Source organism: Taeniopygia guttata, chromosome 4A (genome assembly GCF_048771995.1).
Source record: "Taeniopygia guttata chromosome 4A, bTaeGut7.mat, whole genome shotgun sequence".
In the NCBI taxonomy this organism is placed as follows: domain Eukaryota; kingdom Metazoa; phylum Chordata; class Aves; order Passeriformes; family Estrildidae; genus Taeniopygia; species Taeniopygia guttata.
Window position 1 is genome coordinate 18,453,298 of NC_133029.1, and position 25,085 is coordinate 18,478,382.

General features: G+C 43.0%; 2 protein-coding genes across 3 annotated transcripts; both read right to left on the bottom strand.

Annotated features, from left to right (window-relative positions):
• Window positions 1-438: 438 nt before the first annotated feature.
• On the bottom strand, window positions 439-17,644 carry CENPI (centromere protein I). Of its 2 annotated transcripts, none has more exons than XM_002187354.6 (21): window positions 17,505-17,644; window positions 15,318-15,621; window positions 14,539-14,676; window positions 14,121-14,239; window positions 12,986-13,093; window positions 11,848-11,896; window positions 11,489-11,535; window positions 10,743-10,832; window positions 9,176-9,304; window positions 8,725-8,886; window positions 8,365-8,485; window positions 8,075-8,163; window positions 7,650-7,767; window positions 7,486-7,550; window positions 6,890-6,975; window positions 6,352-6,487; window positions 5,486-5,610; window positions 4,392-4,440; window positions 4,001-4,234; window positions 2,132-2,173; window positions 439-1,370 (listed from the first exon to the last, which is right to left on the bottom strand). In XM_002187354.6, the coding sequence occupies exons 2-21, from the start codon at window positions 15,508-15,510 to the stop codon at window positions 1,239-1,241; spliced, it is 2,232 nt and encodes a 743-aa protein (XP_002187390.4). In that variant the 5' UTR covers window positions 15,511-15,621; window positions 17,505-17,644; the 3' UTR covers window positions 439-1,238. The 2 variants fall into 2 exon arrangements, with proteins under 2 accessions (XP_002187390.4, XP_041572180.2); XM_041716246.2 differs by having other exon boundaries at window positions 924-1,370; window positions 17,463-17,596.
• Window positions 17,645-19,188: 1,544 nt separating this feature from the next.
• Window positions 19,189-24,396, bottom strand: TMEM35A (transmembrane protein 35A). Its single transcript, XM_004176475.5, has 2 exons — window positions 24,117-24,396; window positions 19,189-20,780 (listed from the first exon to the last, which is right to left on the bottom strand). The coding sequence occupies exons 1-2, from the start codon at window positions 24,234-24,236 to the stop codon at window positions 20,394-20,396; spliced, it is 507 nt and encodes a 168-aa protein (XP_004176523.1). The 5' UTR covers window positions 24,237-24,396; the 3' UTR covers window positions 19,189-20,393.
• Window positions 24,397-25,085: the final 689 nt, after the last annotated feature.

Consider the following 25,085-nt stretch of genomic DNA (forward strand, 5'->3'; position numbering starts at 1 on the left):
TTGGAACATATCCACTTGGAGGAATTTTTAACATGTGGAGTTTCTCCTGTTGAACAAATATAATCAGGGTTTTGAAGATCTGTTTCTCTTAACAAAAATTAGCAAGCAGCACTTACGCTACTTGGGATAACACAGATGAAAGGGAAGGGCAATACTTTAGACATTAACCAGATGTACTTGAGCTGAGAGCTGTGGTACTCAACCAGTCTGATTTTGAGGGGATGAAGAAAGCAAACATCTTGAGTGGCTCCAGAGTCACTCTCAAGACCGATTCCTTCACTGAATCAAAGCAGATTCACAATGCAAAATTCACCATAATCTAACCCAACTCTCAAGTGGTTACAATCGTGTTTTATGGCAGAAAAATAAAGTTAATTCAGATTTTAGAAACCTCAGTTCAGCTTCTCCTCAGACTTAAAATGAAATGACAGGAGAAGATACATTTTGTTAGAGTTTTTTAAAAATTAAACATTAGAAATATTTTACAGAATATAAATTATACATATGTACACAAATAATATACAACACCTACTGAGCTAAAAACACCAAAGGAAAGTTACATTTGCATTTATCAATATAGAAAATGGTGAGTTGCTGGCAACACTGTGTAAGTGCTCACACCAATAAATCATCAATAGAACATCAAAATTTCCAGCTGTATCAGATTATTAGCAAAGTTGGCACAAACACTGTTCCAAAAGCCTCAAAATTAAAATTAATTTCAGGCAGGTCAGCTTGATCAGCCTGTTAAAAGTCATACAGGGTACAACAGGGAATTGGGAAACTCGCATTGCTCCAATCCAAGACGTGCACCCCAGAAAGGCTGATTAAGTTGTTTCTCATTACCTGCTGCTGAGGAAGGCAAAGCAGGTCAGTGGTCAACATTACTTATAAATGAAGCACCATTGCTCACTGCAGTTTTGAGATAGAAAATGTTTGTTTCTCAATCAAAACAGATACTCCAACAGAGAAACACTAGGGTGAATAAGGTGGATGTCACATAACAGCTCACCAACTTCAGACCAGAGATGTTTAGCAGCGACAAGAGGCCCAGTGTTAGTGAACCAAGCCAGCCTCAACATCTGTCTTCACTTTCCTAGGAGAAAAGACAGCACAAAAGTGCAGGCAAGAGTAAATGCTCTGTTTCTTTCCTCTGAGAAGGGAAGAATTAGTGACACTGTCCTTTAGAGTCTCCAAGTTTGCTCCAGATGACAGAAGAATTCCAGTGAGCCCCAGGGTCATGCTTCTGCATTCCCTGCTTTGTTGCAAGAGGCCTGGGAAACCCGACTGATGCTGCTCTCAATAAAGACCTTCAGCCCCTTCAAACCTTGGGTATAGAGATATTCCAGATACCAGTTCCATTTCTTCCCCTGTAAACCAGAAAGAAGCATCAGATATGCAGAACAAAGCTTTACCTTTCCTGTGGGACAACATCCACAAGTTGGATGACATTTGTAAATACCCACAGGTGTACAGGGTCACCTGCTGTTCCCAAATGCCCACAATTACACAATACTCATTCTTAGACTGAATCATGATCTTTAATACTGAATTTTTTTATAAATCCCAATTCTAGAAAAAGAAAAGTCTACTGGAACAACAGGGAATATGTCATGACCTAAATGAACATGGCTATTAAAAAGCCTTTCTTCCACCACTAGTGGTGATTGCTCCAGATCAGGTTTGAAGTACACTGTGGCATAGGAAAGGAAACCAACTGCCACTGTATTTGCTCAGAGGAGGACTCCTGTTCAAAGCTGTAACAAAGCTACACATCTGTCTTAAATATAATATGAAGCAGAATTTGTATTATCAATGAACTTCAAGAGTATCAAGAATGTAACTTTTTCTGGAGCCTGCAGAGAGCAATAAACAGCCCTGGCCTGATACTGCACTGACTCATGAAGGAAACAAAATCTCAAATCACTAGCCACAGATACCTAACTTCTCAGGTGTTGATATTCTCTTGTTTGTCCTTGTTAAGAGACTGAATTAAAGCCTACAGCTGGAAATTTACCCCTTCCAAAAATTTTCTAAAGCATTTGTGAGTTTGGTGAATATTATAACCTTATCCTCCTCAACACAGCGGCTGAAAATTTACTGCTTTATTTACTAAAACAAAAAATCTTACCTTAATTAATTTGAAGTTGAAGGTGGTATCATCAGGACAAATCTTAAGAGAATAAAACAATATCAAGTCAGATAAAAAGTATGTCCAGGGTTGCTGGGTCTCTGCTAAGTCCCCTCCTAAATCAGGAAGCGCAGGCATGCAAAGAAATTCTGAGACTTTGCTTCAGAGGTCCTTCCAGTATCATACCCTGTGCATAAGTGGCAAAGAAACATCTGGACCCTCTTGCCCTGTGCTGCAGCATTACAGGATAGCAACAGGGAATATTCCCAGGTATCTTTACCATTGTCTCTACAAGAGTGTAAAAGTTTGCCTTGCCTAGAATTTCACAAGAATGAGAAAGAGCAAGAGAAGAGAACTGACACCGAGAACAATGCTTGTGTTCCCCCAGTGCTGCAGAGCAGTGCCCTCTGGTGCTCAGCACTGCTGAGGAAAACACGTCCCTGCAGCTCAACATCATTTCCTCCTGCCTTAAAACACATTTGTCATAGCTGCTAAGCAAAATTCCTCCTCGTTCTACAGTAGGAAGAGAACGAAATTCCCCACCAGAAGGTTTTGGAGGTTTTTAAGGGATTTTGAGGTTGGATGGGTTTTGGGTTTCTGTTATGGTTGCTGGTTTGTAGTTTGGGTTTTTAAATGCACAAAACTTACAAAGATGAATTAGGAACCTGTGTCAGCGAAAGTTTAGGTTGGATATCAGGAAAATGTTCTTCCCACTGAGGGTGAATGAGCACTGGAACAGGCTCCCCAGGAAAGTGGTGATAGCACCAAGCCAGACAATGCAAGAAGTGTCTGGAAAACACTCCCAGGCACAGGGTGGGACTCTTAGGCTGTCCTCTGCAGAGGCAGGAGTTGGACTTTATGATTTTTGTGGGTCTCTTCCACTGCAGAGATATTCCATGAGTCTAGGAAGCCTCACAACAAAAATTATGTGGATAAAAGATATGAGGTATATACAACTTCGTTCCTTGGTCTAATAAAACCAGAGTAACTTCCTTGAGCAAAGACAAAATCTAAGTTTAATCAGCAGTAAGACACAAGCTAGCTTGATTCATGATACTGAACACATAACAAAGGCAAATTTGTCAAGTGTTCTTAACCAGAATTCTTTGCTTCAGCTTCTCAGGTGCCCCTTGCTGCATTCCAGGAGCGCACCTACACTTGCCTTGAGCCTGCCAGCTTTTCTCACAACAAACTGGCATCTTTGTGCAGCCCTTAGCCTACAAAACCTGGTTTCTTGGAGCAGCACACACATCTTGGGACAATAACAGCTCTGGCAAACTGCTTTCTCCACTGCTCAGCAGCTGGACTGAACACATGAGGGCACCCACAGTTCAAGAGAGCACCTGGTAGAACTTACACCAGACAATGCAAGACAGCTCCATGTTCTCTTACCTCTGTACTTGAAGCAGCTACTTGTATTTCTATTTTAGTAAGCCAAAAAAAGCTACCACAAGAGCCAGAAAGCACTAAGAAATTCTAGAATGAACAATTCTATATAATTTAACCATGTATTTCTTGACTTTCTAGAGTTTAAATATTTAGCTCACACTGCCTATTTTATGCACCTTTGGTAAGCTTTCACTGAAGTGTCATTTATTTCATTAATTATTTATTCTAGTCCTATCTCAACATTTTCATGAGTACAAATTCACATCCAAAACTGCTACATTCATACATTCAACTGCTGTCATACCACACAAAGACTCTTCAAATTGTGCCATTAATCTAACAAACACAATGTCACAGCAACTTTTGAAAGCTCGGTTGTCTGTACCAGTCAGCCAGGACACAGAGACACTTCTCTACAGAAACAGTCAAGACAGAACATCTGGTACCATGAAAGATCCAAATCTTGGCCTACACCATTACCTGCTGCAAGAATTGAATAGAGTGGCCCATCATGGCTGGGTGATAGACAATGTTAAAGCTGTTTCTTAATTCCTTCACTGCAGTTTTACTCAACAGTTCATCATCCATATGAAGACCTTGAGGATGAATATCCTTCTGGAATGCACTGGATGTCCACAGACAGCCCACCATAGCTATTATGTACTGGTTGTACACTTGGTATGTCTGGTCACTGAACTTGAACTGCAGCATTTTCTGAGGGGGGAAGAAGAAAAATCAATAAATAACATCCTCCAAGCAGCTGTGTGCTCCCTCCAGTCCTTAAAAGACGGCCATTAGTACACCTCCCTTCCACTCAACCCAGTTCCTTGCTAAAGTCGATTCTAACATATAACAGATGTGTCCACAATACCTTTTTACACAGCTCATTTTCTTTTGCAGCCACTAAGTTGGTTCGATACCTGAAAAAAAAAATGTTAGGGGTCTATAAATCTTTCCTACATGCCAGTGTTGAAAAAAGTTGAAGGAATGTATCAAGAAAACTTATTTATGCCATGAGAAAGATAAAACTTTAGTGGTGAAAGAGACATGAAAAAGAATTCAAAGGGACTTAATCACTTGGCAGAGTAGGGACATATCTAATAACATTAGGCTCTGAAATGAGTCACACAAGACCAGTTTGCCTGGGACAATCACCTTCATAAATGCAGCACACAGGAATGGACATCCAGCCTTTAAATCAGCAGAGAAATGCAGTGTGTTTTTAAGAAGGGAGACTTTCATTCACTAAGCAAAGAAACAGAAGCTACTGGAAGTAATGCAACTTGACAGTTGTTCTATATAATAAGCACTAGCTCTTCTTATTTCCTAGAGACCTTCCTGTCATGTTAATTACCCTGCAGATTCCTTAGAGAAAAAGCCACATGGAGAGCCCTGCACCAGCTGTCAGCTATTGGCCACTCTTCTCCTCAGATGCAGCCACTGGAACTAACAAGGCCAAGAAGTGCAGCCTTGGTGGTGGATCCTATCCTGCAGAGCAACAAACAGTGCTGTCTTTGGCCTTGCCAGCACCATGAGGCAGTCCCAAATTCCTGGAGTGAAGGAAGTGGAGGAAGTGCTTCCTACTCAGCACATGGCAGAATTTGTATAGAAAAGCTCAAGTGCAGTAGCCAAAGAACAGGAGTGAGAAGCTGTACAGTTAATTCCAGCAGGCTGACTTTAGTTCCCTCAAAACAATAGGGGAACTTCTTCCTTCACATATGAAAGATATGGAAATAATACCAGGAAAGGTCAGAATCCTGCTATCTTGGATAACAGACTGAAAAAAAAAAAGTAGGAACTACAGCTATAAAATTCTTTAACATGAAAGCTGGACACAAGTGGAATTTTTACCTTTACCTTGCACAGCAAGAAGATGATCCCAGGTTTTTACAACAAAGTAATTTAATTTCCAAAAGACTGAAAGAGAAGACAAGGAGTCCCTGCAGCCTACACCTGTTGTAGTACCTGTACATAATGTAGCAGAGCTGATTCAAGTTGACAGAATCCATGCTGAGCAGTGCTGGGTAGAAAATCCCAGCAGGAAGCATTATCAGCAAAGGCAGATTGTACTTCAGGTACATGTCACACACCTGCAGGAATGAAGCACATCCAGGCTGATTATTACTGCCAAAGTAATGATTATTACAAACTCCCAAGGAGGTAAGAGCAACAGGGCACAACACTGAACTCCAGCTAGATCCATCCAAAAGGGAAAGCCAGGATGTCTTACACAAATGCTGTTACCCATTGGTTTTGTGCACTTTTAATGGATAATTCAGTTACAAATAGATCCCAGAACTATCATTTTTTTTTCAGCTATTCCCAACCTGAATTGCAGGAGCTGTTGCTACAGCATGGCTGGAGTTCACAATAAGCACAACTACAGAGAGGACATGAGGAAGCTGGAGAATACTTAAGGCTATTTGATGCTGTTTAGTTTGTCTACAGCACAAACTAGAAATAAAGCCCCATATTTTTAAGGAAACATTTAAGGAAAAAACCCAAGATATGTTGTTTGAAATTGAACTGATCACTGTTCTTTTCTTTAAGTCAACATTTAAAAAGCAGGTTATGGCCTACTGTTACTTCCCCTTCCTCAGTTCACCTCTGAATTCAGAGCAATCATTTTCTAGCAGCATATTTACCTCTGCCTGTGGATGCAACAACAGCAGCTTCCACCTGCAGATCTGCCGAGTATGTGGAATATTCTGGCACTTAATCACAAAGTTATGTAAACTACAATGAGGATGATATTTTTTATGCTCTAGCTTAAAAATGCAAACAGCCTTAGGTGCACTTGAAAAGAAAGACAAAGTGACTGGGATACACACAGTCTCATAGAAATCCAGAATGAAGTAGAGCAAGAGCATGGAATTGTTTTCCAAACGCAGTCCAACAGTAGAGATCCATCCCACAAAGCGAACCAGTTCAGCCACCCCATTCACTAGTCCAGAGAGGGTGGTGTTCCTGCAGCAAAGACATGGCACAACATTACAAATACCTCTTTGCAAACAGCAACACAGACAACAGGAAAATAAAACTGACATTTATGCTTTTGCCCCATCAAATACTCAGACACTTGTTCAATACAGCCAGTAACACACTGTTATCAGCACCATTATGAAAACCCAGCTGTCAGTGCTATGAGGATTTTGAATTCTGGACACTTACATTTCCAGTGCCAGCAGAAATACTTCTAAAGACAAAGATCAGGCCTGACAAGGTAGCTTACAATATAGCAGAATTATAACAGCATTATTAACCTTCTGGTTGGTCTTTAGGCTGGGTGTTAGGGATAGGATTATAGATCTAAATACACCAGTGAGCAATGCACAGAACATGGCTTGCATTCTTTAAAGGCAAACTTACAAAGAAGAAGACTCCAAATCCACTTGAATCGCATTGCAATTTAACCAGTTCTGCAACAGCTCTTTCAGGCTCTCGAGAACACTGCACTGCAAGAGGCAAAAAGAAATCAGGTGGGTGACAATTTATGCAAGTGAGTAATTCTGAACAAAGTATGCCTTGAAAATTGTCATAGCCAAAGAAAGGTGCCAAGAGTTTCTCAGGAGCAGTGACATAGTTGCAAGGCCCCTGGAACTGAACATATGTGTTGCATATAGCCTTTCTGGGAGAATGTGAACTTCAAGGACCAAAAAAACTGCAGTAAAACAGTTTAAACAAGTAGTTAAATAAATAAAACAAATTAGCTATTGTGTTGTGCACTACCAGTTATTTTTATCTCCACTGCCCCAGATTAATTCCAGTCAAAAAAGGAAGATATCTTAAAGCACCTATTTCCTAAAGAAGTAAAACTGTAGGTATCTACTTTATCCCGTTTGGGCACAGATTTCTCAAAAGATGTTTCCTATACAATCCCTGAGACTGCTACACCTAACAAGTACAGATAGCCGTATCAACTACATATAAACAGACATTGTATTCAATGTAATTCATTCAATTACCTTAAAGTAAATAGATGATGTGAAAAAGAGTTGTGCCAGGGGATCATAGAGATATGACTTAATGTCTGAAAAAAATGAGAAAGCAGTATCATGTCAGTGCACAAATTCTATGCCCTGAGATACCCCCACTGTCCAAGCTCACACACAGGATCTGCAGCACATACCAGAGAAACTGCTGAGGGGGACCCAACTCAGGAGTCTGAGGACTTCTGAGCGGCAGCAGAAGCCATCCCAGAGAGGAAGAGTCTTATACAGGAACTCTTCACAGGCAGAAAATCCCTCCTGCAAAGCAGAGAAGCATTCAAGAAGTCATCTGACTGCAGCTTGCCACACTCACATCACTCTGGAGAAAGCAAGAGGCTCACACCTTCTTCCTGCCATACCTGCCAGGACATTCAAACGATCATTCATTCTTAGATTATTTTTCCTGCAGAAGCCAAGGCCATTTCCAGAATATTCATTTTCCATAAGCAAAGGTATTTTTATCACTTGAGTCACTGTCTCAGCAATACTACAGGAAACAGGTAAGTGCCAGAAGTTTTTAAGAGAAGACTTTGTGAAACCCATGGCTTCCAGAAAACACACTTACCTGCAAGAAACATTCTGCCTTGTAGACAGTTTCCAGGAAGCTCTTGAATTCTTCTTCATATGGGTTATCAACCATACACCAGGTGCACTCTGAACAGGAGAGAATACTGTACTTGAATATGAGCACAACAAGAACAAGCACAATGAGAAACCAAATTCAGTTCTCCTCCAGTAGCTGTTTTAACACTATGGTTATCACTGTAAATCTGAATAGCAAAGAACCATTACTGAAAAGTGAAAAGCCTCAGACATGCTTTAGTTCCCTACCTAACAAGATACTAGTGTTCTTACCTTCCTGGAGCATCTGTCCCATCCAATAGTAGAGCCTCAGGTAAATAGATTCATCTTTCACACAATTCATGTAGTGAAGCAATAAGGGGTTTGTTAGTACTGAACCCATCTGGGAAGGAAACTGCAAGAAAAAAAGAAAAGAAAGGATTATTCAGTATTTACATCAATAAACTGTCAGAGAACCTCATGTCCAATCTTTTTACCAGCAACAAACCATTCCCAGACTCCTCCACCCTCCTCAGACAGGACTAGATGCTCTGTTAGAATCAGGTAGCCCACACACTTCTCACATATATATAGGGCATAGAGGACCATCCTTTGATCTCCCAAAACATTCACCAAGACCTGCCTGAAACTCACCTCTAGACGGTGGATATTTTGTAGGAGCTGAGGGAAGGTGTGCAGCTGCTCCAGTGGAAAAGACTCGTTTGTACTGTACAAATAAAAACACTTTTCCCTGTCGTCTTCTAAATGATTTGTGTTTGCACTGCTTGCAGGTATAACCAACTGGGCATTCCATTTCTGTAGAAAAGAAACAAGTGACTTGGCTTCCAATGCAATTGGCTGCACTTATGAACAGTGCTCCCAGAAAGACCCAGTTTTACCTGGGTTTACCTTTAAAAAAAGGTTAAAAAGTTTTTACCTTTAAAAATATAACCAGGCTTTCATTATAATTGATTGTTGCATTACTCTATAGTTACTCCCTCCTTCTCAGTGCCAAAATAAAGCCAGACTCCCATTATTTGCCAATATTCATAATGAAAACCACTACCTGGCACCTTCTGGGGTTTGCCTCAGGCCCATAACATACCCTTTTTCGTGACCGAGGCTGAGCTGTGCCTAAAAACAATGTCTGGGACAGGGAAGAGTGTCCCTGGTTTCTTTGCCTTACTGCAGTGATCGCTGCTTTCCATGGGCCGTCTGAATTCTTGAAGTAAGTCTGGAAACAGAAGTCAGACATGCATGCAAGAAATTAAGCTAAGACAAAGCAACAGAAATATCACTTTCTATTCTGATAAACATTACCACAGCCATGTAGACACAGCTCCACTTGACAGATTTTCACAGCACAGAACTCACATCATTCCTCAGTTTCACCACCTTTGGTCTACAATTCCAGAGTTGGGCTTATTTCCTTTGGAAACAATGTCCCCCTTTTCAGGAGGGATCTCCAACACTTGTCTTATAGTCTTAATTCAAACCAATCATTAACTCGTAGATTAAATGTCAAGTATACCTTAAAATTAAACAAACATGAGCAAGGTATGCCCAGTTTATAGAAAAATTTCCTGAATTCAGCATCAGTGACACCCACATAACAGAACAATGCCATGAGTAACCAAATACTGAAATTAATGTAGATATTACTATAGAAAATTAGAAAAGTTAACACCTTTCCACACAATTTTTTTTGACATTTCAAGGCAAATCAGTCTTTCAATTCTAATCAAGTGCCAAACCAAGTATTTGGATTGGCTTGGACCTAGTTAATCAAGCCTTTAGTACACAACACAGTATGTTCATAAAGACAGTTAAAGAAATATTTGGGATCTAATTGCTAGTAATTTACTAGCACTTTGAAAAAAATGTAAATGTGCATGCTACAAAATGTAAATTCTACAACAGATGACTGTGCAGCACAATGCAAAGTAAAAATTTAAAGAAAATGTAAATACACAAGCAAATTTAGATAAATTTTATTGAAACTCAACTTGCCTGCATATAAATTAAATGTCTGTTCTAAAAAACCAAGAAAATCTCAAACTTCCATCCCACTAAAATAAAATTTTGTTGCACAATTTAGGTCTCACCAGATGCTGTTTTCTCTTTGGTATCTGATTCTGCTACATGTTTCTATTTGGTCAAAGGTATCAGTGCACAGGTCTCTCTAAAAGGGGAATCATTTTTTGCTGTTCCTTGCAGCTCTGACAAATCAGTTTCCCACATTTTTTACCTGCTTTTTTTCCTCTTTCCTATGACACAGGCTTTCCAAGTGCAAAGCTACTTACTGACTTCCATTGTCATTTGTACTTGAGAATGGCAGCAATTAGAACAATGCCTTGACAAATTAGACAGTTTATTTCCTTCAGAACTTAATGTTTTGTGAAACAAGACAAACCCAGCAGGAACACCAAAAGAAGGATTAAAGTAATCCTCATAAAATAAAGGTAGATTTCATTCCCTACCAAATCATCTCATTATGCTGAAAAGGAAACAAAACACAAGGCAAGGAATCCTCATCTAAACCTGATTTTACTCAGTGAAAAGAGGAAATAGAATTAATCTTCACCAGTAAATCTACTAGAGTTTAAATAGAAAGCTCCATATAAATACTGTAGTAAATCCTAGTTTCAAATTGACTAAATCTAATTCCTTACCTTCATTTTCCCAGGGAGGGTTATGGTCACCTGTTCTGGGCAGAAAAGTTTGTAAAGTGATAGCAGAGCTTGCAGATAAGACTGCATTCCCTGTCAAATAACAAAACAAGAGGGAAAACATGTGGGGTATGTTTTTAATATAGAAACTGAATGCTCTATTTTAGAAGCAAAAAACCCCAGTGATCAGTAAAAGTTAAATTCCTAGAGCTACACACAACCAAGTAACCATAGATAAACAACTAAAACTGACAGAAACAACAGAAACTGGGCCAATGAAATAACTATAACAAGAGAAGTAAAGACCTTTCTGTAGTCATAGCTGATAGAAAGGAACTTAAAGTGATAAAAATAGTCTTCTGCTGTCTAAAAAACATGTTACTATAGCAATGGTTTTTACTTTTGAAAAAAAAAAACCCAAGGTCTTATATTTTTCAGTCATTTTTGGTACCACTTGAAAAAGGAAGATGAATAGAAAATTAAAGACTAATAGAGAAATGAAGCTGCCTCTAGCTTCAGAGATTTCACCATACCTGGTCACAAAACATGGAGCTTTGCATATATGATGGCATGTGCTCACAAAACACATGAGATTTAGGGATGCACATGCAACAGAAATTTTGATGCTACAAAGACTAAACCTACAATTCCAAGTCCAAGCCACTTTTCTCCACTGTGTAAAGACATTAGTTCTACAAAGTGCATTATTAACCACAGTTCAGACTCTACAAGATCTGAAATAAACTCACCATTCTTGCTTGGAGCTCAAGCAGTCTCCTAATCCGAAAAGGATTGACTGGAAATACAATTGAGAATATAAAGGATTTTAAAATTACCGCATTAGACATTTAAGCAAAAGTTATATAAGTAACTTTTATAATAAAATCATGACAAAGACAGCAGAACCAATAATTCTTATTTCTAGGGTAATAGAGAGCTTTCCAATTCAGCAAGTGTTACACAAAGTTTTGCCTGAACTACCACTCATTCTTCCTTGCATTAAAAGCACAATATTGGCTAATCATTGTATCAGCTGCATTGGAAGAAAAGGCAGCACCAGCAAACAATCAGAAATAAAATGATATTTCAGCTGACAGAGGAGACTCACCATGTTCTTTCCTGGTCAGCAGGTAGAGCAGGTGGCAGATGCAGGGGCACTGCAAAGCAAGGGCAGCCATGAGCTCTCCTGCTGCTGCAGACACAGCCAGGACACACAAAAAGCAGCACAAGAGACAGTCCCACATAGCAATTTCATTTAAAACTTCATCTGCACTGTGAGCAGTCCTGACAGTAACCAAATTCTTTAATTAACTTCAACCATTTATTTTGGAACAAGGTCTAGAAATTACAAGAGTCAACAGTGAAAGTACAATTGCATTTTCAAAAGGAAAGGCATCTCTGAACCAATGTATTTTTTAGAGCTTTTAACTGCAATTGAGGCTGTAAAGAGTCTTAAATTAGTTTCAAACCAACTCTGATGCACTTTCCAACTGACCCATCATGTCTGAAAAAGATATTTCAAACTTTAAGAACTTAAATCCAGTTTTATGGAAAGATTATAAATTAAGTTAATCTAAAACCATTAAAACATTACAAGAAATATAACTCAGAACATTGGGAGCTTGTTTTAACATAAAATATCCTAAAGTGAAAGGATATTAACAATATCATATCTAACACAAATGCCAAGGCTCTCTTACTATGCACTGAATCCAAACACTTCAAAATTCCTGGATTTTACAGTTGCCATATGGCAGAAATTGCCTGAATGCTTGTTCTCTTTTAAGCTATATTTCAAACTAATTAAGTAGACACCAATTAGTTTCTCACCTTAAATAAACACTGCTCTAAATTTTTTCCTTGTTTTTTTTTCTTTTTGCCCAAGGTATACAAGTCAGTTTCTGCCCAGGAGCAGGAGACTACCTGCTGATGTCTGAAAACCCCAGAGACCACTGTGACTCTTGGGAATTTAGACAGAATAAATGGTCACTGTGATACAGCATAGCAATTCTTTGAAACACCTTAAACAGACAGATCACAGCAATCTTAAAGTGCTTGCCTGTTTATGGATCTAAATTACCCAGCAATCTTATAAGGCAAAGAGAAAATACAAAAAGAAATACAGCCATCAGAAAATGGTCTCTAACCAACACCTACTTCAGACTAATTCTAGCATTAATATGTATACTACTAATGAACATTAAGGCTTATTTTATCAGTTCCATATGTTCTTCAGCTCTCCTTACCAGCCTCTCATCTTGCAGGAAGGAGAAGAAAATACCATAAAGGGCATGAAGTTGTTCCTTGTGATCAATGTAGTCAAACATTGTGATCAGCCACTTCAAAAAAAGCAGCTGCAGACAGGAAAAAAAAAACCTACATTACATTAAATGTAAAAGCAAGGCAGGGGAATGAAAGACACAATCAATAAGGATACACACCATTCTCAAGGATAACCAGAGAGCTACAGACAAACAGTTCAGGGATATTCAGATGAAGAAAGTCTGCCAAGGGATTCACCAGGTAAACAACTGGCCTCATCATTGCTGTTGGCAACTGGGTTTTGGTTTCCAGAACCATGGGACCCTATTTGTGTATCAGTGGTGACTGGGAGAGAGGAAATCCAATAAACAGGGCACACATGGGCTCAGCCTGGAGAAAGGAAGCTCAGGGGGACCTTCCCACACTACAAGTCCCTGAAAGGAGGCTGAAGTTAGGCAGGGGCCAGTCTCTTTTCCCAAGTACAAAAGTGATAGGTTGAGAAGAAAGCAACAAGTTCTGCCAAGGAGGTTGAGGTGACATTTCATTGTCAAAGACTGTCAAGGATAGGAACAGACTGACACAGAAGTGACTGAATCACCATCCCTGAAGGGATTTATAAGATACACAGCTGTGGCTCTTGGGACATGGTTGGCTTGGCAGCATTAGGTTAATGGTTGGATTCTGTGGTCTTATTCTGTGCCCAGATAAATGATTCTACCACATAAACCTTTGAGCAGACCACGTGAACACAAAAAATACTCTTTCCCTAACGTTAAGTAATGCTGCCACAACCAAGGTGCACATAACCCAAGGGATACCTCACTGAAATTAAAGGATGCCTCACACAGCAGAAGTATTTCACAGAAATCTTGGTGGAGACACCATTCCTGAGGAGTTCAGAGATACAAGACAAGCAGGAACCAAATCTCCAGAGACACTTTTAATGTGTTTCTTGGTTGCCCATTTCAGCAATGGGCATCTCTGCCAGTCTTGGTAAATGACAGTATCTTGTCTAAGACCTTGTACATTAAAACTTCGGCATTTTTGATTTCCCAAAATAACCTGTTCTTATGGGTCCTGTGCAGAAGCAATAACTACTGTAAACACCTACTAAGTTACCTTGATGTTGCCTGAGCATTTGCTGACACAGAGCCAAGACACAGCTTTAACCACAGAATCTTCTGGTATCACTGAGGCAGGAATCAGGCTCTTCAATAAACGAGTATTCACTGTATCAGCTGGGAAAATACCAATTCCAAGTAAGATGGTGCTCATGTACCAGGTTCTTCAATATTTTGCAGCTTAGGTCAAAATTCCCTCTGGACAAAATTATTTAGAGCTTCCTTACTCAAAGTAATGGAGTATATGAATTTAGTAAGGACTTACCTACACTTCAAAATGATGACAAACTACACAAAATCATGCCAGAAAAATTAATTTTATGCTACATTACCATAAACACATTATCTCAGCAGGTTTGATTAGAGGGGAAAGGCACATTGACAGAAGATACACCAGCAGTATAGAAATGCTGTACCAAATTTGCCACTGAGCACTATGTTCAGCAGTATCTCAAACCCTTCAGGGGGCAGCCCTTGTTTCAGGGCAGTGCTTTCCACAGCATCCAGATGTTTCTGCGGAACACTCTGCTTCTTCAGTGCAACACCGTCTTGAACTAGGAAAAGCAAACAGGACAAGCACAGGATGAAACAACTTCTGAACAGAAATTAACTTAAAGCTTCTCTGAACTGCCCCTGTACATATTCCTTTTTCTTGACATAGTAACAAAGCAGAAAAACTTTTAAGACATTAAAGAAACATTACATAGCCCAGGGGTTAAAGTGGAAAAACAGAAGTAAAATTAATATTATAATAAGAAATATGTAGAGACTTCTTACAAGAGCATGACAGGCCAAAGGGAATGGCTTCAAACTGAAGGAGGTTTAGATGGGATATTAGGATAAAGTTGTTTACTGTGAGGGTGGTGAGGCCCTGGCTTAGGTTGCCCAGAAAAACTGTGGCTGCCCCATCCCTGAAAGCGTTCAAGGCCAGGCAGGACGGGGCCCTGAGCAACTTGATCTACTGCAGGGTGTTCCTGCCCATGGCATGGGGGTTTGATCCTTCCACTCCAAACCATTCTATGCTATTTCTTTTCTTTACATAGTAGTAACACAAAGCTTCCAAGACATTAAAGAAATAATACATAGCTCAGGCATTAAAGAGGGAAAACAGATAATCTTTTTTTTAATTAAGACTGTATCATTGAGAAGTTATCGTCTTCTTAGTCCAAGATAGCCACCCAAAAAATTCTCTCACCTTTCTCAAAGTAGCTCAAAGCTTGCTCTAGAGACTCTTCCTGGCTATCATATTTCTGATCATTAGCAGATTGATGACTCTGCAAACTTTTTTCAGAGTCAATTGTCCCTCCTTTTCGCCAGGCAGAGAGATCAGTTTGGCTTTTATGGTGAGCGTGCAGAGGCTGCTTTCGGGCCCTGGAACTTCTCTGCATCTTTTCAGACTCCCAGCTGAGACTGGAGAATTTTACTCATTTGTCTGTGTGAGCCAATGCTTCATTAGGTAAGAAAAGAGATCACCTGAGGAATGTCAGAGAGCTGGTTCCCTGCAAGCAAAAGAAACACTTATTTTCTCGAAAAGCAGATTTTAGAGGCATCCTGCATAACACAAGAGCAAATTCAGAAGAAATTGTTTAGAGCTGACTGCTCCCCAAAAGATTAGACAAGATCCTCAAAGATTCAAAGACAACAGTGTATCAGAACTCCCATCTTACATTAAAGAAAAAAATTCCCAAGTAAAGATTAACACAAGCTCCTTTCAAGTTAAACATTATCTGATCCAATCTTATATACCATTTTGATAAAAAAAAATCAACCTAACCAAAAAGTTAACATAACACAACCAAGTCTTCCAAGTTAATTTTGTACATTATTATTTTCTTTACTTCTGTTGTGTTTGACAACACAATCAGTCAACAAGTCATGATTCTCTGCAAGGTTATGTACATGTTAGAGGATCATAACAACACTTTTTCTTCCTATTTCACAAAAATTAGATTCTGCAGCCTTTCTACTAATCAGCTTGGACTGGAAAAACTAAGCAATTTTGGTCACCTTCCAAGTGCAGCACAAGAGATACCAACAGCACCAAATTGCACAGCTGTGGGTAAAACACAGCCAGAAAAAGTGGCATTTTCTCCTCAATATGCTGGAGAGACCAACCTTTTACCCACAATATAGAAAATTTTGCTACAATTTCCTGAACTTGGTAGAGTGTGCACCCCTGTCCCTGGATTGCTGGAACCTATCTTTCCTGACACAATAAAACAGAATGAGTTCCAATTCATACTCCCTCTCCACCTCTCACTTCCTTACGAGGTTACAATCATCATTATTTCCCTGTTTGTCACTTTCCTGTGCAGCAAAGCTCGGTGACCATACTATGGGGTACAGCAACGGCTTTCTCTCAGCTCCCTCAGCACCTTCTCTACATGTGCTTTGTTTCCTTTTGTCCTGCAGTTCTACCAGAAAGGTTTGGTGAAGTAGAGAGCAATGAAGGGCAGTTCCGGCTCACAGCGAGCCCAGCCCTGCGCAGCCCCTCGGTGCCGACACGAGGAGTGTGGCACCAGCACCCCCCCCGCCCCTCCCGTGCAGCCCCCGCCGAGACTCGCCCCGGGCCGCCGGAGCACCCTGAGGGGACGGAGGGAGCGAGGCCTCCCCAGCCCGGCCCGGCCCGGCCCGGCGGCCCCGGGGCGCTCAGAGCCGCGGCGGGACCCCCGGTCCTCACGGGGCAGCCGGGCCGGGGGAAGCCACTGACCGCCCCCTGCCCTGGCCACTGACCATTGCAGGGCCACTGACCCCCCGCTGCCCCGGCCACTGACCATTGCAGGGCCACTGACCATTGCAGGGCCACTGACCATTCCAGGGCCACTGACCATATTGCAGGGCCACTGACCATTCCAGGGCCACTGACCCCCCCCGCTGCCCTGGCCACTGACCATTCCAGGGCCAGTGACCATTCCAGGGCCACTGACCCCCCCCGCTGCCCCGGCCACTGACCATTCCAGGGCCACTGACCCCCCTGCTGCCCTGGCCACTGACCATTGCAGGGCCACTGACCATTCCAGGGCCACTGACCCCCCCTGCTGCCCTGGCCACTGACCATTCCAGGGCCACTGACCATTCCAGGGCCACTGACCCCCCCCGCTGCCCTGGCCACTGACCATTCCAGGGCCAGTGACCATTCCAGGGCCACTGACCCCCCCCGCTGCCCCGGCCACTGACCATTCCAGGGCCACTGACCCCCCTGCTGCCCTGGCCACTGACCATTGCAGGGCCACTGACCATTCCAGGGCCACTCACTCCCCCGCTGCCCTGGCCACTGACCATTCCAGGGCCACTGACCCCCCCCGCTGCCCCGGCCACTGACCATTCCAGGGCCACTCACCCCTCCGCCGCCCCGACCAGCCACCATCCCACGAGCACTAACCGCCCTTCTGCTCGGGACACAGCTCGGGACCCGCTCCCACAGGCGGTGACCATCGCAGAACAAGCTTCCCCTCAACGCTGAACCCCTCAGAACCACCTCCCGCCCGCTCCAACCGTCCCCGCGTTTAAAAACGCCGCAGCCACGCCCCGCACATGCGCACTGCCCGCCTGCCCGCCGTCATCCCGCCCGCCCTCCCAGCCGCGCATGCGCAGCGCCACCACAGCGCGCGGTGGGCGGCAATGACGGCACCGCTTCCGCCCTTCCTCGCCGGGCGGCTCTGCGCATGCGCGGTGGGCGCGGGGCGGGAATGCCCGTGAGGGAAGGAGTCCTTCCCCTCAGGTGTGTCCTGATCCATCCAGCCTAAGGTTACGTTTTAAAAAAGAGAGGCGGGGGAAAAGGCACCTACACAGCGAGGCAGGAGCCCTGACACTGAGCGGAATGAACTGAGGGGCGTGGAGATGAGAGAGAAGCACATAGGGGAAGAAACAGAAAGAAAGAATAAAGAAAAAAAAAAAAAAGAGTAAATTAGCATCGAGGTCTTCGAGAAGGAGTGGATCTGTTCTTGTCACTTCCAGGGAGCGCAGATAGCTGGAAGTGTCCGAAAATAGCTGTTTAATGCTGGGGGGCAGTGACAGAGGTCAGCCCGCTGAGATAAATGCAGAATTCTTGTTACTGGGCTCCAAGATTAATTGTCTCGCTCTGTAACAAAGAACATGCAGCCACTGCTGCGGCTCAGTTGTTCATATCCATGCAAATGTGAACAAGGAGGTTTTTTAGTAGTCACTGAACAGTCTGAAGCTTTTACAGAGATAAGCTTTGCTCTATGGGATGCTTTATTATTATCGTGTCTACAAGCTTCAGTGAGGAATATTACAAAAGATAAACACAACAATTGTTCCCAAAGGTTGTTCTGGGTCAGATGCCCAGGTAAAAGGGCTGCAGCAGTTCAGTGGTGTGAGAATGCTCAGCATGGTGTGGCTTTGAGTTGGTGGTATTTTCATTTGGTTTTGAATTAAAACACAATTAATAACCCCAGTCGGGGCATGGTAGTTAAATCATCTTTTGGGAAGTCAAGGGAATTCTGTGTATATATTTGGGATGACCTTGAGATAGTCTGTGAAGATGAGACTGTCTATCAGAGGTGGCCTGCTGGTTCCTTTGCTCAGGGTGCACAGCTGGTAAGAGAGATTGAGTCCCACTGGAGCTCTAGGAGGAGGCTTTTTCAGCATACATATGTCTATTTTGCTGCTAAAACAGATGCAGCCCTATAAATAAATAAATATATACATATATATACACACACACATATATATACACACACAGGTATAGAAGGCTGCACCTGTTTCAGCAGCAAAATTCAGGACAAAACTGTGTATGAACATCCATCATCAATTTTTATAGAGATACAATGCTGCCAGTGTACTGGAGTTAGTTACTTTTTCTCACTGCTGCATTGAACTGTAGCAGAACTTTATTTGAGACTGTTTCAATAAAATACTCAAATGTCTCTTTTAAATATGTGTGGTTATTAATATATAACCAAGTAGAGTTTACCTGACTTCTACTTTGCATCACCTTGTCCCTCAAATTGCCTGACATGATTATGCCCATTTTAGGTGGAGCATTTGACCAGAGGGAAATGTTTTCAGACACGTCTCTCAAATAAGAAATTTGTTTCTGTAAAGACATTTTTCTCCAAATTGCAAAAAGTTTATTTTTGTGACTAATTAAAAAAAAAAAAAAAAAAAAAAAAAAAGGAAAAACTGAGAACAGACAAACATTAAGAAAACCAGACAAATTTCAGAGGTAACCCATGCTCCTTATGACACTCTAAGGTTTCAGATACAACACAGGGATTCAGGCTCTGGTAACAGGACTTATCCCAGCTCACTGAGGCAGTATGTGGGATGAGCAAGCAGTGAGGTACCTGCAACTGTTCAGACCCTCATCTACCAGAAATAAACAGCAATTCTATAAAGTCACAGTAGCTGTGGGGCAGGGGGAAAGGAACTTGCAGGGAACTGGGGAGCACAATGCTACTTGCCAACATCAGAGAGATACTTTGGAGTTCTTTGGGCACTTCCACTCCCCATCCCCTCTCCAGGCACCCTTACTCTCTGCCAAGAAGCGTAAAGAGGTGCCACTGCCCCATGTGAAGCAGGCAAAAAACTACTGTTATCAGGCCATTGTCCCAGTTTTGGAGCCTCTGCATGGAAATCAAAGAAGATGTAAACAGAGCATCCCATGTTTTCTGTGGATAATCATTCCATAGAAAGGACTGGGCACAAAGGCAGCAAAGCCCAAGAAATGCTTCTCTCCAACACAACAAAAAGCACTTTTTTGGTAACAGGGTCCCTTCTACGCCTTGACCATGGAAAGGGAAATGCAGATGTGTGTGTGGGGCTGCACAGGGACGCTGGTCATGGCCTGCCCAGCCTGTGTTCCGGGCAGCAGCAGCACCCAGGCCGCTCTGCTGCTGTGGGGCTCAGGGCTGGTGCTCAGGACTGATCTCCCCACTGCAGCAGTGCCAGGGTGGCCTACGTGCCTGCCCAGGTCTCTGCCCAGGGTCTCAGGCTGGTTTTGCAGGTCCTGCTGAGGCCAGCACTGCTCCAGCTGGGTTGCTGACTGCCTCCAAGCTGTCCCTGTGGAAGCTAGTTTGTGTTTTTCTACATTACAGGGCAGCAGCAAAAGTAAGACTACAGTGTAGACATACCTTGTATCTCTCAGACCCCAAGTGCAACTTTATTTAGACATAAAAAAAAAAAAAACCAAAAAAAACCAAACAAAACAAAACAAAAAACCACGCAAGTCAGTAAATAAAAATCAAATTTTCTGGGTGATTTTGCAGAGAGCTGCCTCGAGGGTCCGTGTTTCCTCACAAGCACTCAACTAGGATACCTTCACTTTGCCTTTCTCGGGAGCTGCTTCATGGATGAGTGGCTGCTCATCCCCGTTCACCGACAGCATCCTCTTCTCTGGCGGCAGCTCCTCGGGCTGGCGAGCGATCAGCAGGCGGCAGGTGAGCAGGATCCCAAAGACCAGGGCGTGGGCATAACGCTTCAGGGGGTCCCCCACGAGCTGGTGGAAGAAGAGCACAGCCAGCACGAGGAGGAGGAGCAGGAAGTTGGCCACGTCCTTGGGGCGACCAGGCACCAGTGTCATGACAATGCCACACGCCACTTCCAGGGCGCCGATGCTCTTGCGGAGGAGGATGGAGCTGACTCCCATCTTCTTGAGCATGGGCAGGGCCCGCACGTAGCTTTTGTACGCCCGTTTCTGGAATCAAGCAGCCAAGGACATCACATGAGAAAGTGAAGGCAAAGGTGACTTCCAATGAAACAGATTATTTCAGCCATCACAGACCCCTCTGGCACAATATCCAACCTGTAAAGCTTCTGTTTGGGGGTATATTAAACCATCAATCTGCAATTCCCCCTTTCTAAGCAGTTGTCTCCTCATTGGAAAACAGTTCTGCAACCTCTCATCCATCTTTGGAACTACAACCAGGGCAGGTGTACCTTACTCTGAAATCTGAGGTTCTGATTGATGGAATTAACAGTGCAGAACCTTGTTATTAAAACAAACAAACCTCTTTCTAAGAGTACCTGTGCTTTAAAATTTACTAATACACCCAATCCCTGCAAAGGCAAAGCATAGCAAGTAAATACAAGTCTCTTTCTACTCCAAAGACGCTTACAGTAGTTATGGGCAGTGAAGGCTTAGGGTGGGACTAAACATCAAAGCTAAGATTCACCAGTCCTATCCTGTGCTTACATACCTTTATGATCCTATCTTTCCTCAGGTGAAAGCAAGCTGACATTTGACATTATTTGCTCCCTGGTTTATGCTGGATTTAGAAGCAGTGAATCCCAGATTGCAAGGCAAAATGTATTCCATTTTCCATCTGTATGGCAGCTGTCTTCTGTTAAGTGGGCAGTTTTCCTTATCTCTTTCTTCCACAACCAATACTCACTCAGGGGAGACATCTGCTGATAATGGGCCACTGAATGTCACTGCATGACTGATAAGAACTAGAACATCCCACTGTGAGATGCTCCGCCCAGAGGGAGGAGCCAAGCATTCCTACCTGGATATAATCTCGAGTTTCTAAAACACCAGCACAGCTTTTTCTGCACTGGATTTCCCAGAGGAACAGCTGCCTCTTCCACTGCAGGAAGACTACACCTTTCCTACAGGATCACTGCTCCAACAGAACCATACCTGACACTCCAGGAGCACTGCAGCCACAATTCCCAACTGGACTGCGGCCAACACCCTGACTAACAGGGTGTCAGGTTGTATTCTGACTCTGTCAGTTTGTTTTGGTTCACTGCATTGTTTATTTTATATTTTTATTTTCTTCACTAATAAAGAACTGTTATTCCTGCTCCCATATTTTTACCTGAGAGCCCCCCTTAATTTCAAATTTATAACAATTCGGAGGGAGGAGCTTTACATTTTATCCATTTCAGGGAAGGCTCCTGCCTTCCTTAGCAGACACCTGCCTTTCCAAACCAAGACACAGTGTAAGCTGCAAGAGTCAGCCGGCTTACACAGCTGCCTGATTCTTTTGGGGAAAGAAGCAACGTTTGTCCTTACACATGTCCAGGTTCTTGCATTGGAACATTAGGTGCTGGTGACCTCACTGTTTTGTTTGGGTTTTTTCTCTTTTTGTGTTGCAATCAAGTATTTCCTGTATATATGTATATTTTTTTAATAAGGCTTCTATATTCAGTGGAAACACTGAAATTATCTCCACTTATACTTGAGGATAATATCCTTGAAGATATTCTGGCCATTGTGTTCTCTGTTTTCAGCATGAGGAAAATGGAAGCCAATTCTCAGTTACAGGATTGTTCAGCTCTCACAGGCACTGATCAGACTGTGGACTTACTTCCATACAATTTTGGAAACCATACAGAACTTCCCCATGTCTCCACAGATTTTGATGCTTCCTTTTGAGAGGCTCTGATGCATCACAGGTGGTTAAAAAATACCCAACATTGTCATTTTTGCTACAAAATAATTGAAGATCTCATGACACATTTACTCCAAGTGTTTGCATTGTAAGGATATATTTTAAACCATCAGTGACTAAAACTTCAGAGCAGAGTATTTTTAAACAGCTGCGCAAAAATACAACATTTTAAAGAAATGTACTATAAGCGTGTCCTAGAGTACTCTGGTATTTTAGGTATTTTAATAGGCAAACTAATGTGATTTTTGCCAAATGAAAAACTACAAGTTTGGTGTTTTAGGGGGGCCAAAAAGCCAACCTTATGGATTAGCAAGGTCAGGTTTTTCCTGTCTGCATGACCTGACAGACCACCACAGGATATAGCCCAGCAAAGGCAGGAGAGCATAATGAATCATGAATATGTAACAATATGGACCATGAAGAATAATGGTGCTGTGTAATACCTGTTTTATAAAACAAGAGATCATTTCTACCTGTAGGCTTGACTCTTGATAAAGCAGAAGGGGACACAGAAGTGAAATATTTTACAGAGGAAACATTTTGCAATGCTCCTAAAGTCTCTGTGCTTTTTCTGTAGCAGAAGCTTAAGAGCTTTGTTTTCTAGGGCTTTTACCTCATGTGTCTCTTGCCCATAAGTTACTTCTTGGGGATTTTCCTGTGAGATCCCTGTGCTGGGCTGCAGACTAGGCACTGCAATTCAGATGTTATTTGAGAGCTAAAGAAAATCAGCTGGGCAGGTGGAGCAAAGGGAGAAAACAGAATGTGCTGGAAACTTCCAGCACTAATTTTTTTAGCGGCACAAAATTTATACTAATCTTTTTGACCACCACAATAAATAACTGGGGAAGTGGCAGGGGGGAAGGAGGGCTGTGCAGGAGAAGAAATAAACACAGATGAGGAAGCAAAACGCTCGCAGCTGGCAGAGCTCTGCAGCAGGGCTGGCCCTGAGCAGAGAGGAGCATAAACCAGTTCACCAGGTGAGAGATGCACACAATGCACACTCCGTCCTCTCCTCACCCCTTTCCTCTTAAGCAAGAGGGGGAGAGGCTTGTTTCCCAGGCAAAGAGAATGATAAGAAGACTATTAATAATACCTTCCTCTGCCAGCTAATAATCTTAAAGCATTTCACAATCATTAATTAATCCCTGCACAAGTGGGGTGAGGTGGGGACAGTCAGTGTCATTATCCTTGCTTTAAAGCATCGAATTTTGAGGATGAACATCTGCCAGAGCAGTCATCTGCTTCCCCCCACCCCCATCCCCTGGCTAGGTTTCCCCTCGGGGCTCAGCTGTCGCTGCCTGCTGCATGGCTGGCACTCCTGCAGGCCTTGTTTTTGCAGACCCTTGTGTTCCCATCCTCTGCAGGCTGTGTGTGCAGTGCCTCCCCTCCCCACCCTTATCCTCCAGAGCTTTCTCCGGGGATCGGCTCAGCCGGGCCAGACGGGGCTGCCAGGATATCCCGGGCACTGCGTGTTATCGGCTTCCCTGCATGTCTGCCCAGTAATGAGCCCGATCAGCTCCTTCCCTCTCCCGGCCCTCGCTCGGGGCTCAGGGCAGCCACCCCCTGCGTCCCCCACTGCTCCTGCTGCAAGGAGGGACAGCCCAAAGCACCTCCCTGCGTGCTGCCCGACTTACCATCTCATTGTAGGCATCCCTGCTGAGCCGGGGGGTCAGTTTGATCGTCCCCATAAAGACGAAGAAGAGCCCCAGGGCCACCGAGAGGGCGACAATGGTGATGGTCCGGGGAGATGCCATAGAGCCGCAGGGATCCGCTCCTAGCGAGGCCTGGTGGCTCTGGCTGCCAGCCCGGGTGGGAGGGAGTCCGTCACCATTGAAGGCTGTGGGAATAAAGCTGCAGAGGCAGGAGGATGACAGCGGGAGGGGATTCAGCCTCCTCCACTCAGCAACCCCTGGGTCCTAAAGCCCTGCAGCCAGAGCTAGGCGGCTCCAGCACTGGAGTGCAAGGGGAACTCGTGCTGTTTCTTTGCGTGTTCCATAAATCACCCACAGAAAGCCGAAACCGAGTCAATTCTAGGGATGTGGGATGGCAGCCAAAGGCAGAGCACAGCTATTCATTAGTGGGAAAACAAGGACGTGTTAGCAGAGGGCACAGGAGTAACGTGCTGTGGAGGAGAAGTGGGCAGGGGTCTCTTATACATAGAGAATTTTCAGTTTCAGATATTCAGATGCTCATACATAGCAAACAACATATTGCTTCATTTATTTGCATCAGGAAAGAAAAATAAATGTTTTGTCCCTGTGGCTCTCCTGGAACCTGATGCTCAAATGGGAAGGTGAGGCCACTTGTATGATCCTGATAAAACTTATCCTGTATGTTCAGCTGTCCAGAGGCTAGTGGAAATGTTTTATGATCCTCTGTTACTTTCTGCTTTAAAGTCATTGTCTCCCCTACAATTAATGCAACAAATTTCCTTTTGACCAAAACCTAGTAGAAATCTATTCAGATCTCACAGTGAGAAACCAAGGCATAATTACATGAAACAGAACTGCTGGAATGTTGCATCCTTTGGTATAAAATAAAAGCAAGAGGCTGCAACAGTGTGTAAAGAACTATATTCATGGGATAGTGCAAGAATGACACTT